The following is a 14,555-nucleotide window of genomic DNA, read 5'->3' on the forward strand; positions in this document are numbered from 1 at the left end:
GGGAGGGGGTAACAGAAGGGTCAGGGTCAGAGGGGTTCGGTGGGGTTCGGTGGCGCGGGAGGCGAGGGATCTACATCCATCCCGCTAAGTCTACTGCACTAGCGCCGACAAGAGCACGTACCTTTTTACTTCTCCCTTCCAGTAAGGTTGGTTGTCCGATCGTTCGAAGTTGCAGCCGTTACAGCCAGCAGCACCAAACAGCCACCAGCAGCGAGCCAGGTGTGAGATCACTCCACACAGCGATAAAACTCACTGTCAACTGATGGCTTCTTCTTTTTCCTCTTTTGTGTCTCGTCCACTGCTGTAGCACAATTCAGCCAGCAGCCAAATCGGCTTACGCACCAGCTGGTAGTCACGATGCGAAACAGTTGCACAAAGGCGCGACCTTGAACCCGGATTTATTTCACTCGACCAGGCAAACAATGCCAACACTTGTTCACACGTCTTTTGTTTTATATTCTATCGGAGCGATCACCGATCACACGTCCGATACTGATGCGTGTTCGGCACAGAATGAAAATTCAAAACTTGTTTGATCAAATTTGATTGAGTTTTGACTGAGTTAGAAGAATTTTTCGAAAATATGAAAAATTGCACCGGGCATGCAAGGATTAACTTTGACAGGTATGTGAATCATGCAGAAGTTGCGATCAAGGACACGTTAAGGTGAAACGGGACGTGGTCGCGATCAACTCGAATTTTGCAATCTAATTTTATCTTGATTTATGAAGACTACGTACATGAAACTTTGATCAATTGTTTTTACAACTGTTGCTTGCCTGAAGTAGCAATTTGAGTGCTGTTTATTTAGTGGAAGCCGAATTTTTTACGATCAAAATACAGAAGTAAAAAGAACTCTAACCTCAAAATTGTATAGGAAAAGGCCACAAACCCGTTTCACCTTAACATTGCCTAGTGTTGTAAGAGCAATATCTTTTGATTAGTATTTTTTATCACGAATTTTCAGGTGATCAATTTCACCCCACTGATCAATTTCACCCTATTCCACGGTACTTTTACCCCGTGCGTAGTTTCGTCCCTCACTACTCTACTCTTTTTTGACTTGCTGGTTGTAAACCGAGTATCGAGTGATTTCGTGGCGGAAAATAAATCACAAATTACACGGCTAGACAGGTTGTATTAGGAGAAAGTAGGTGAAAATGGACACTGTGCGTAAGATGGACACTTTCAATATTTCACAAACTAGATTGTTTATGATTGTTTAGTGGTGCGAATACCTTCTGTATAGTGCATCAATAATTTTGAGATACATTGTCGACATTCAGTGAGCAAACTGACTAATTTGTAAAAAAAAAAACAAAAATTATAGAAGACTTACGAGTTTTTCACTATTTTCCGTGGAATAAAAATTACATCAAATATATTTACTATCGGAAAGTGTTAAATTAGTTTTTCATCGTTCAATCCGCACGAGAGTCACAAATAAAATAAGGCTCTTGTCTAAATATTGTCCCCCGAAAGTTTCAGAAAACCTAAATTAATCCACCTAGCGGTCAGACTCAGCCTTTCTCATTTTACATGAATGCTTAAATCCAATGAAGGTATATTCAGTCTTCGGGTTCCAAAATATTGATGTTGTAATTGAATTATAAAATATGTGCTTAAGAAATCTGAACATATAAAAATGCAGCTCTGCCTGTCTGTCTGATCCATCTGGCTCGGAAACTTCTGAACCGATCGGCATGAAATTTTGTATATTGGGGTTTTAGGGGCCAAGAAAGGTGACTGAGATAGTTCGAGACCCCTCCCTCTTCTGGAAAGAAGGGGTCCCACACAAATTAAACACAAATTCATGCACATCTCGGAAACTAACCAAGCAAATGGAATCAAATTTGGGATGTGAATGTTCTTAGGAGTAACAAATATGTCCATGTTGGTTCGACGCCATTCACTTTACTAGAAGGGACAAATGAAACACAAATTTCAGCATAACTTAAGAACAAACCAAGTAAATGGAACCAAATTTGGCATGTGGATGTTTTTAGGGGTAACAAATATATCCATAATGGTTTGACAACCCTCCCTCTTCTATAAGGGAGGGGTCCCATATAAATGAAACCCAAATTTCGCACAGCTCGATAACCAATCAACCAAATAGAACCAAATTTGGCATGTAAATGTTTTTAGAGGTAACAAAAATGTGTGGTAGAATATTCCCACGTCTTTAAATTCCCACGCTTAAAAATGTATCTTAGATCTTTACGATCCTGGTACTTAATTTACGGACTTTAAAATCTTATTTTACAGAACCGCTAGACCTTCTTTTCCATTAACACAACAAGTCAAGTGTTTACTGCACTTGGTTCCTTGTTGTGTCCTCAATATCAAATATCTCGCCAAACATGTGAAAAGGGCCCATGTGCCATATGTAAGCAAGCCAAATTTTCTCGTTTTTTGATCAATACAAGCGAAATCTGCTCTTACCAATAAGATTTATTGATAAAAGAATTCTCTCTTTATCAAAAAATCTTATTTGTACGAGTAGAATAAGCTTGTATTCATTGAAAAAACGTGAAATTGTGGCTTGTTTACATATGGCACATGGGCCCTTTTCACATGTTTAGCGAGATATCAACTTTCTACATTTGGGCTTGTTTCTTTTCCGCATAGCAAAGAATGCAGGCCAAGAACAAGCATACCAATCGAACAGCAACAATATGGACTAGTTCTGTTTGTTTTGTTTTACGGCGACCTTCTTCGCGCTTCAACTTCAAAACTCATGACTAGCAGCCTAACGTTGTATGTGAATTATATACTTTGTGTTGAAAATAAGCTGTGTAGAGTATAAGTTTCCTTATTCCAAATTAACTCAATAAAAGTTAGTCCAAAACCAGACATGCGTGGTTTCAAATTATGGTATCACAGTCCCGAGGAAATTGTAACGAAAATAGTTTAGTTCAAATGTCCATAATGTTTCGACACCTTTCCTCCTTCTAGAAGAGAGGGTTTCCACACAAATTTCTGCACTTCTCAAGTAAATGGAACCAAATTTGATATGTTCATTCGCAGGGACTTTCACCAAATTTGAATAACTACATATTTGCTCAATTTGTTGTCAGAAAAGCATATGTATTTCTCACATGGCGATTTGACAACTTCCCGAATTAGTTACATGGGACTTCCCCAGGGCTCATGTTTAAGTCCTCTCTTATATAATTTTTACGTCAATGACATCGATGAATGTCTTGCAAATTCATGCACGCTAAGGCAACTTGCAGACGATAGCGTTGTATCCATTACTGGTAGCGAGGCTAGCGATCTGCAAGGACCATTGCAAGATACCTTAGACAATTTGTCTAAATGGGCTCTTAAGCTGGGTATCGAATTCTCTCCGGAGAAAACTGAGTTGGTCGTTTTTTCCTTTCTCCTAGAAAGGTATAGCAATCACTGGAAAAACCGAAGGTATAAAAGTGGTCCCAATGGCCGAATGTCATATACCACTCGACTTCATTCGACGAACTGAGCGTTTTCTGTATGTATGTATGTATGTGTGTATGTGTGTGTGTATGTGTGTGTGTGTGTGTGTATGTGCAACTTTTTTTTTCACTCACTTTTCTCAGAGATGGCTGGACCGATTTTCATAAAATTATTTGCAAATGAAAGGTCTAGTTGCACCTTTCGTTGCTATTGAATTTCATTGTAATCGGATTTTTAGTTTAGAGGTTATGTATCAAAATGTAAAAATCACGAAACATCAATATCTCAGAAACCACACAACCGATTTCAATAAAACTGGTTTCAAATGATTGGGCTGTCCCCAGAACCCTTAACATTTGAATTTCGTTATGATGTAACATATGGTTCAAAAGTTATGCAACGAAAAGTTATCCTGAGGTTGTTAAAACTCACTCACTTTTCTCAGTGATGGCTGGACCGATTTTCACAAAATTAGTGTCAAATGAAAGGCCTAGTTGCCCCATAGGTTGCTATTGAATTTCATTGTAATCGGATTATAACTTTGTCCGTTGTTCATAAAAATGTGAAATCACATAATGAAAGTAAACATATTGACTTTCTCCTATTTCGATCACTGGCTAAATAAAAGGTTGAAAAGTGATCCAAATGGCCGAATGTCATATGCTACTCGACTCAGTTCGACGAATCGAGCATTTTCTGCATGTATGCATGTATAGGTGTATATGTTTGTGTGTGGGTGTGCACGTGTGTATGTGCACCTTTCTTTCGCATTCACTTTTCTCAGAGATTGTCTGACCGATTCTTTCTATCTTGGTGTCAAATGAAGGGTCTATTTGCCGCTTAGGTTGCTATTGAATTTCATTGTAATCAAACTTTTAGTTTTGGCGCTGCGTCAGAATGTGCTCTTATATCTCAGAAGCTATGAACATAGTTGAATTCAAATAAATGGGCTTTCAAACCCTTAAACAATGAATTTCATAATGTTTAAACATGTGGTTTGAAAGTTATAGAAAGAAACGAAACCCGCAGACTGTTTAAAACTATAGCTACGATCCAAATATGTGGCCTCAACTTCATTATATTTGATATTGTACTATTTCAATGTTTGCGGCCTTGCTCGGAATTGAAGTTGAAATTAAAAGTCATTTCTATCATTTCACTTTTTGCCTTTCTCCTAGAAAGGTATAGCAATCACTGCAAAAACTAAAGGAATAAAAGTGCTCAAAAGGGCCGAATATCGTATACCACTCGACTCAGCTCGACGAGTTGCGCATTTTCTGCATGTGTGTGTGTGTGTGTGTGTGTGTAACGTCCTCCCAATCTCACTCGATTTGCTCAGAGACGGCTGAACCGATTTCAATGAAATTAATTGCAAATCAAAGGTCTAGTTGCCCTTGAATTTTGTTGTAATCTGATTTCTAGTTTAGAGGTTATGTATCAAAATGTGAAAAATCACGAAACATCAATATCTCAGAAACTACACAACCGATTTGAACAAAATTGGTTTCAATTGAACGGGCTACCCAAAAAAACTCTTAACTTTTAAATTTTATGAAGATTGAACATGTGGTTCAGAAGTTATGGAAAGAAACGTGTTCTGGAGACTGTTTTATCTCACTCATGTTTCTCAAAGATGGCTGGACCGATTTTCATAAAATCAGTGTCATATGGAAAGTCTTGTTGCCCCATATGACCCTATTGATTTTTTTGGCAAACGGATTATTACTTTGCCTGTTAAGTTTAAAAATGTGAAATCCAGCTATGAAAAAAAAACATATTCCGAAGACTACATAAATTCACTAACTTTTTTCAGAGATGGTTGACCCGATTTCCACAGAATTAGTATCAAATAAAAGGTCTAGCTGCCTCATAACACCCTGTTGAATTTTGCTGTAATGGGACTGTAACTTCGTCTGTAATGTATCGAAATGTGAAAATCACTAAACTTCATTATCTTAGAAACTGCACAACAGATTTGAACAATATTGATATCGAATGAACGGGATAGTTAAGGGTTAACTTATGAATTATGATCATATTTTATACTTTAATTACAACATCAATATTTTAGAACCCAAAGAGTGAATATATCTTTTTGGATTTAAACATTCATGTAAATCTATTTTTACAAATAATATGTTTGAATGAGAAAGGCTGAGTCTGACCGCTAGGTGGATTAATTTAGGTTTTCTAGGAAGCATAACCCAGCTCAGCTGCAGCTCCTACTAACGGGTAAAACGATCTCTCAGGTTTTAGTCGCTAAATATCTCGGGGTCTGGTTCGACTCTAAATGCACCTGGGCTTGTCATATTAGGTATCTGACACGAAATTGCCAAGGAGGATTAATTTTCTTCGTACGATTACCGGAACCTGGTGGGGTGCCCACCCAGGAGACCTTCTAAGGTTATACCAAACAACGATATTGTCAGTTCTTGAGTACGGCTGTTTCTGCTTTCGCTCCGCCGCGAACACGCACATTATAAAATTAGAGAGAATACAATATCGTTGTTTGCGTATTGCCTTGGGTTGCATGCAGTCGACCCATACGATGAGTCTTGAAGTGTTAGCGGGTATTCTTCCGTTGAAACATCGTTTTTGGAATCTCTCTTACCGGTTGCTAATTCGATGCACAGTTATGAACTCATTAGTAATTGAAAATTTCGAGAGGTTGGTCGACCTTCAATCTCAATCCAGATTTATGACTTTATATTTTGACTAAATGGCTCAAGATATTAATCCTTCTTCATACGATTCCTCCAATGTCGCATTTTTAGATACTTCTAATAATGCTATATTTTTCGACACCACCATGAAACAAGACATTTCTGGTATCCCGGTTCAATTGCGACCCCAAGAGATCCCTAAGATTTTTTCTAATAAGTTTAAACATGTTAGTTATGATAAAAGGTTTTTCACTGATGGATCTAATTTAGATGAGTTCACTGGCTTAGGTGATTTTCACGAAAACTTTACCGCCTCCTACAAACTCGATGCTCCTGCTTCCGTGTACGTCGCAGAACTTGCTGCTATTCAGTACTCTCTTGGGATCATCGAAACCCTACCCATAGACCACTACTTCATCTTCACAGACAGTCTCAGTGCCATTGAGGCTCTGCGATCGATGAAGACTGTGAAGCACACCCCGTATTTCCCGGGGAGAATACGGCGGTTTTTAAGTGCTTTAACAGATAAAAATTACCGGGTTACCTTAGCGTGGGTCCCTTCTCATTGTTCCATTCCGGGCAATGAAAAGGCTGACGCTTTAGCTAAGGTGGGTGCTATTGATGGCGATATTTATGTAAGACCAATTGCTTATGATGAATTTTATAGCATTCTGCGTCAGAGAACACTCAACAGTTGGCAATGATCATGGACCTCAGATGAACTGGGACGGTGGCTACATTCCATTTTTCCTAAGGTATCGACGAAAGCATGGTTCAAGGGGTTGGATGTAGGTCGGGACTTCTTTCGCGTGATGTCCAGACTTATGTCCAATCACTACACGTTAAACACGCATCTCTTTCGTATAGGGCTTGTAGACAGTAATCACTGCGTTTGTGGCGATGGCTACCAAGACATCGAGCATGTTGTTTGGTCGTGTGCCGAATTCTGTGGTGTTAGGTCTGAGCTTATAGATTCCCTTCGGGCCCGAGGAAAACAACCGAACGTACCCGTTAGAGACATTCTGGGAAGCGGTGATCTCCAGTACATGACACAGCTATACGGATTTATAAAAAATGCTGGCATTAAAATTTGAAACTTTTTTTTATATATTTGTTAGATTACAATTCCCGTCACAAGCTGAAAAGAAGACTCGGCATCTTTATGTTTACGCAGACACCTCAGACCAAAACTGTCAATTAGAACATCACTGGTTAGCCACGTACAAAGGAATACCTTCTATGATTTAAATTAGTTAAAAACAAAATTGTAACTCCCATCCTCTCACCTTAAATCCCCACTAGCTCGTAGTCGGCCGCGAGATATAAAAAATGTGCCTCCCTCTTTCCCCTGCTAATTTAGAATTAAAAAAAATGTACTTGGCTCAGTTAAATATAAATTGTATCGTGCCGTGTCAAATAAACTATCTTAAAACTAAAAAAAAAACTAATCAGAATGACACTCAAAGGCCCGAAATTGTCTGCCAAATGCCATTTTGATATCCAAGATGGCGAATTCCGGTTTCTGGAAAATAGCGGCAAATGACAAAATACCAACCAATATGGGTATCTCCGGAATTGTTATGATGCACTGAAGCCACAAATCGACCTCAGACAACATTTTAAATTGTTAAATGACGACTTCCAGTGAATGGAAAACAGCCGAAAATTACCAAATACCATTCAATATGGGTGTTTCTTTAACCAGAATGACGCTCAGAGGCCAGAAATTGTCTCCAAATGCCATTTTAAGTCTGAGATGGCGACTTCCGGTTTCTGAAAAATAGCCTTAAGTGACCAAATACCACCTAATATGAATGTTTCTTTAACCAGAATGATGCAAGAAGCTAAAAATTGACCTCAGACACCATTTTGAATTGTAAGATGGCAACTTCTGGGAATCAGCCGAAACCGAATACTACTGCATATGGATATTTCCGTGGTCGAAATAATGTACAGAAGCCAAGCATTGACGCTGGACATCATTTTAAAAGATGACCACTTTTAGTTTGTGAAAAACAATGAAAATAACTGAATACCACCCAATATGAGTGTTTCCGGAATATAGGTGATGTACAAAAGCCAGAAGTCGAGGATGTTGTCATTCAGATAAAACCAATCATTCAATCAACCAATGAATTTAGAATCTTTAAAATTATTAAATTAAACACAAAAATAGGCGGGACGAAGTTTGCCGGGTCAGCTAGTAGCGAAATAAAAGTAATGACTATGAATTTCGAACAATTTAATCATGAGCGATACCGGGAGCGTTCAAATAATAGGATACCAGATTAAAATCATGTTGAGGACATATATATTGATCAATGCGGGTATAGTTTAAAATAGTCTTTGAATTTCTTTTCATTCCAAAGCTTTTGAACCACATATCAAATTGTTATGAAGTTTGTTATTTGTATGTTTGAGAGATGACTCGTTCGTATGACACTAGTTATGTTCAAATGAGTCGTGTAATACTTGAGACAATAGACTTTCGTTGTTTTAACAATTTAATACATAACGGTTGCTCAAATTTTGAAACCACGTGTTCAATCATAATTCATCAGTTAACCCTTAACTAGCCCGTTCATCTGATATCAATATTGTTCAAATCGGTTGTGTAGTTTCTGAGTTAATGAAGTTTCGTGATTTTCACATTCCGATACATTACAGACGAAGTTACAGTCCGATTACAGTAAAACTCAAAGAGGTGTTATGCGGCAGCTAGACCTTTCATTTGACACTAATTTTGTGGAAATCGGTTCAACCATCTCTGAGAAAAGCGAGTGAGTTTATGTAGCTTTCGGAATATGTTTCTCTTCATAGCTGGATTTCACATTTTTAAACATAACAGGGAAAGCAATAATCCGATTGCAAAAAAAAAACAATAGGGTCTTATGGGGCAACAAGACCTTCCATATGACACTGATTTTATGAAAATCGGTCCAGCCATCTCTGAGAAACATGAGTGAGATTAAATGGTCGAGAGATTAAAAATCGAGTGAGATTGGGAGAGCGTTACACACACACATACAGAAAATGCTCAGCTCGTCGAACTGAGTCGAGTGATATACGACATTCGGCCCTTTTGAGCACTTTTATACCTTTAGTTTTTGCAGTGATTGCTATACCTTTCTAGGAGAAAGACAAAAATGTTGGAATAGTGAATTTTTTTAGAGGTCCAAAAATAATTGGTGACGAATACCTATGGTTTTTTGGTTCATCAAGATGGGGGTATTGATTACTAAAAGCGAGAAATAAATACATTATAAAATTATAACATTATATGATTTATACATTTTCATCGTGAATTTTCATACATTTTGCTACAATATTAAACAGACGGTGCATTAGAACAGACATATGATTGAAAAGAGGAATTAATTTAATTTTTTTGTGTTTCTGAAATATTCAAAAATTTCCAAATATTAATTTAAATGAAGTCGGGTGAAAATTTTTAGGGGTAGGCGATATACTCTCACCATGAAAATGGTATTATATTTGAAAAAGCCTTTGGTATTTATAGCAATTTCAACTTGGAGGCTATTACTTTATAGATACACATCCAGTCATTTCTAATTCCCATCGGCGAAATAAAAAAAACTAAAAGTAACGTTCAGGAGTTGGTCACGAATGAAATATTTTATTCTAGAACTTAATCACGAAAAATATTTACGAATGTATTGATGTAAATACGACTCGCGGTGACTATTTGAAAAATTAGAAACGTTTCTGGTTTCTCCTATAAATATCACCACGAAAAGCAGCATTTTTCTAACAAACCGCTTTGTGACAATTACCAAACGTTTGTATAAGGCCCCGCCTTTTGGACACTTTTTCAGCATTCCTGGTCATTTGCAGAAAATATTCTTCGTACGAATATGAATTTTCTCTTATAGGCCACCAACATGTCATTTGTGCGGACTGGGCGATTTTCTAGTGGAAGTCCACCGGTTTTTCAATGTTCCAATAGAGAGCTATGATCGTTGGAAAAATTTGCTTACAATGCTTACTCAGCTAAAAATAATAGGAGGGTGTATCCAAGACACGACCGCATAACTGACACATAACTAATGGATTTCGGCTGAACTACAGTTTAATAAGCTGTTATATAACACAATTGTTCACAGAGTTGCTAGGGTAGGGAACATATTCTAAGCAGCATCAGAAACCGCCTGTGTATTTAGACGAAATACTCGAAATGTGTTGGGTGAAACTCAAACAGTAGTATATCAATCTGTTCTCTATCGTTTTCTCTGTCAGAACTTGTTTACAGATTGTAAAACTAAGTTAGCAAACTTCAACAATCATCAATCAAAGTTACCAATCGAGGGGCACTATTCCAATCACCCCGAACCTATAATAAGCGGTTTCCATTTGTTTTGCAGGCGTTTTGACGTTGACTAACGTCTATATCGAAGTTAGGCACCTGAACTTGGAAATCTAGTAATTCAACCTAGGAAAACCAGGGAAAAGTGGTCAGGTTTGGAGCGCGTATTTTGTAGTCATCTATAATCAGGTTTTCGAGGTTTTGGCATCAATCGATCAGAAAATTCTTTTACGGTTAAATTTATGTAACAAAAACAAACAATTGTTTGAGATACACTATTGAAAAATTGGTAATCAATATCGATTGTCTAAATCATACCGCGCAGCCAATCACTACCTCTCTTCCCAAGCACAGTCGACACTAACGGATACAATCGATCTGACTTGGTTGTTATTGTCGTTGTCACTTTCTGTTTCCGATGTTTATTTGCGTTCCTTGTCAATCCATTCTCTATGTAGCCCCTTCTTCTTTCTAACTAACTGACGAAGCCTTGGTATAAAACGTACTGTTCGAACATTTCACCCCATCAGTTTCATTACTAAATCGTACCGATTACATACGGACGCTAGGTGTTAGCAGCTGAAAGGAGGAAAGACAAAATAGTACCGGTCATCTCGTGCCGGTTTCACCCGTAATGCTGGTGACTGTTAGTAGTACATGGCTACTGCAAAATACTAAAATGGCTGTAATTCTGGACGGACTAACCAGAAAACAAAAATATAATCGGCAACTGGCACCTTTTGGTGCCTCGAAGTTTTATAATAGAAGCATTGCAACTCCCTCTACTATTTGTTTTAATGGAATATAAGAATACGGTAATCAACGTCATGCGGTCGTGTCTTGAATACCACCCTCCTACTATTTTTTTTCAGCGCCCGAAGTGGCTCCTGAATGGCTGCAATATAGGTCGATTTGTTTCAATTGCAATTGTTCACAGATTTCTTTGTGATTAACGGTATTTCTTATATTCGTAAGACAGCTAGACAATCAAAGTTTTCGTTTCCATCATTGAAATTGTCGATGTTGATCAGAATGCAGGAGTTTGAGGCCTGTTTTCGTCGACTGATTAAAATAGGCGCTACTGCTTAAGCCGTTCCCTACCCTATCAACAAATGCTCTAGTGAGTGTTTCTTCAAAGAGAAACATACCTGGACGCATCCGAATGCAGAAGCGTGCTCTCAGATCGATCTGATTGACGGTCGGATGTTACTAATTTTAGGACATTGATGTTACTAATTTTAGGACATTTCGGAGTCCGAACATTTTCTCCGACCATTATCTTGTCGTTTGTAAGATCCGGTTGTCGAACGAAATTTCGCACAGAGGCGATGCATTTCAACATACAGTGGTGGAAATACGCCAGAGAGTTGGATTAATGGATCACCGAACAGGATTGCGGCTAAGCGTCAGAACAGAAACAGAATCCACTGCCAAAAAAAGGCAAGGACTAGACATAAGAAGCAGGACATTCGTTCGGCTCAGAGCCAACAAACTAAAGTAAGCATGGGAAATGTTATTTTAAAAAAATGCTTCACATTACAAATATTATTTCAAAAGTTAAAATGCATTTTACAAGCTTTTGGGATACTACACTTTTTCATGAGAAAAATGCATTTTATTTTCTAAGGTCTATTTTTTTCTGTATGAAATTAAAACGACAAATTTTCGAAAAAAAAATCTTGAAAAATAATACGAAAGAGTTGTTGTCCACCAAACTTTTTTACGTATAAATGCCTGTACTGCAATGTTTACACGACTTTTAGAATGTTGTATAAAGTTTTACTAGAAATTTCCAAATTTAAATAAAACAAATATTTTGAGAAAAATGCGCTATAGTTTTCAAACATTATTTTTTTTTCAAAATATCAATTTTGATAAAAAGTTGTTTTTGAAAAAAATGTTTTAAGAAAATCCATTTTTTTAAATCAAAATTGCCTACAGTTTGCATAAAAATATTTTAAAGATAGTTATTTGAGATCTCTGTTTAAATCATAGATGTCACCAAACTCACAAAGTTTCACTGAAATTGCCAATTTCATACACAAGTTTGCGTGAAATCGCTTATTTTATAAACTAGAAATTGACAGACGTTTAGCTCAACTAGCTAAAAGGGCTTGCTAACACGGAGGCAATAAAGGGCATAGAAGTAACTAAACGATTTACTACAAGTATGTTAACAGCGAATCATCACACTGTCCTTAAGGCAATATCAGCGACGTTGTTCAGGGAGGAATGCAATCATGAGTCACAATATTGCCGTACGATAGGAGGAGGTGCCAATCTAAACACCGACCGTTATGCAATGCAACCTTACCTGAAGTGAATTCCGCCGGATGAAGTTACTGTCGTAGTGGACACTATTGCTCGCGTTCAGAGTGCCCTTGTAGCGCAGCCGTTTCGTGGACTGCATCATGGACCGAGCTCGAAGCTGCGGAGACGGAGAGAAACATCAACGAGATTAGGATTGGCTAATTCTAATGTGTATGGCATTTGCAAGTGTAATTAAAAATGGAGGTAAACATTCGCTGCCAGTTGGCTTCGTGCTAGTCGCACTAGCTGGAAGACACATTGGGGAACGGTGTAAAATATGTGCGGTGTAATCATACACAGGTACTGATGAGTGGTCACTAGTTATTAGTCGCGAGTAGTTACGGAACCTTATGGACACATGGTTGTTATTGAATTGTTTTTTTTTTTTTTCATTCAAACATTGTTCTATTGTTATATTGACTGGGTATTCACTGTATTCCACATTTTATTTATTAGTATACCGCTATTGAGAGTAAATGGCATGTTTATCATTTATCCGGGCATGTGTATGTGTATAGCTAACTGTTCTTCGATACCGAACCGCATTCGTTTCTCCTGCCAATATCTGTAATTACAATTCCCTGGAGAAGACAACTCTACGTTGCCTTATTTAAAATCACTTCACCTTCCACGTAGGATGTGAAAAGCTAGACCTTTGTTTCCGATCTTCAAACTTCAAAGTTAATAGTTAATAGCTAGCGGTATTGATTTCAATTTTCAGCGCATTCTTCTGGAAGGTTACCATATAATGAAACATTAAAGCATATAGCATAGCATGGCATAGCATATTCGATTACCCGTGTTTTAAGCATAATCAGCTGATATTGATTATCTTTTTACAAACAAAAATCAATAAAAATGTAATTATGCCTGGTCATCAAATCATATCATAAAAGTTTCGCTCAACCAAGTTGATTAATAAAGAATGATACAACGGACGCGAATGTGGAAAATCAGGCAGAAGATAATGATCTATGCAAATAATATGTCCACCCAGTGTGCTTGGAGTGATGAAAATTGATGAGTACGAACGAATTGTTCTTTTTTTGTGCTATACAGACACCCATGGTATCACTAGTGCCATTGGGGGTGGTTATGGGGGTATTAGCGATTGCTTGGAAAGCTTCAGCTTCATGACTTATCATCATGAAAATCAAACAATTATGCTGCAAAATGCGAAGCCGGCAAAGGGTACTGCAAAAAAAAAACGTTAGATTCAATGGCACTAGTTAATGGATAAAATGTTTTCTGCCATTGGACATTTGCCATATCTGAATTTCATAAGTTAGACAACGCATGTTAAAGAATACCTAATTGTTTCGTGAAGAACATGATTAAGAACAAACGCAAAAGGGTATTATTATGTGTAAATTTATGAGCTGAATAGCTTGTTCAACACACAAAGAATATTTATTTGAGTTAGCTTATGTTGGATCGCTTGCCTAGCATTAAAAGGCTCCCTTAATACGAGACACGAACAGGATAGAAGCAATCATCACATACATCCGGGAAAGCTTGAAACGTGTTTACGAAAGCAGCAAGCATCATTATCAGAATAGAACAAGTTTTGAGAGGAACAAACAGTAAGTTAATGTTTCAAACGTTAACCGAGTATACTGACAAAAAAAGTGAACCATTTCTGAATATCGATACTTTTGAGTTTCGTGGCGGGTCGCAAATTGGTACACTCTAGAACGGCGGAAATAAAGTTTTGAGCCAGTCAATTATTATCAGTTAAAACAGTTGGTCTGTGTGCAGTTTTCAACAGAGAAACTCTCGCTTTCTCATTAATTCTTTTTTCAAAGTGGATTATAAGAAAT

General features: G+C 37.5%; 1 protein-coding gene across 8 annotated transcripts in view; it reads right to left on the bottom strand.

The window, feature by feature from the left end:
• Nucleotides 1-14,555, bottom strand: part of LOC129729248 (neuropeptides capa receptor) — a 238,301-nt gene that overhangs the window by 12,347 nt on the left and 211,399 nt on the right. For all 8 annotated transcript variants that reach the window (XR_008728663.1, XM_055687757.1, XM_055687753.1 and 5 more), the window contains one exon: nt 12,740-12,853. Coding sequence is in view for 7 of the 8 variants with exons in the window: in XM_055687757.1 (XP_055543732.1) it covers nt 12,740-12,853 (114 nt within the window). In the remaining variant the exon portion in view is untranslated. The remainder of the gene's footprint in view (nt 1-12,739; nt 12,854-14,555) is intronic.

This window comes from Wyeomyia smithii, chromosome 3 (assembly GCF_029784165.1).
Source record: "Wyeomyia smithii strain HCP4-BCI-WySm-NY-G18 chromosome 3, ASM2978416v1, whole genome shotgun sequence".
Lineage (NCBI taxonomy): Eukaryota > Metazoa > Arthropoda > Insecta > Diptera > Culicidae > Wyeomyia > Wyeomyia smithii.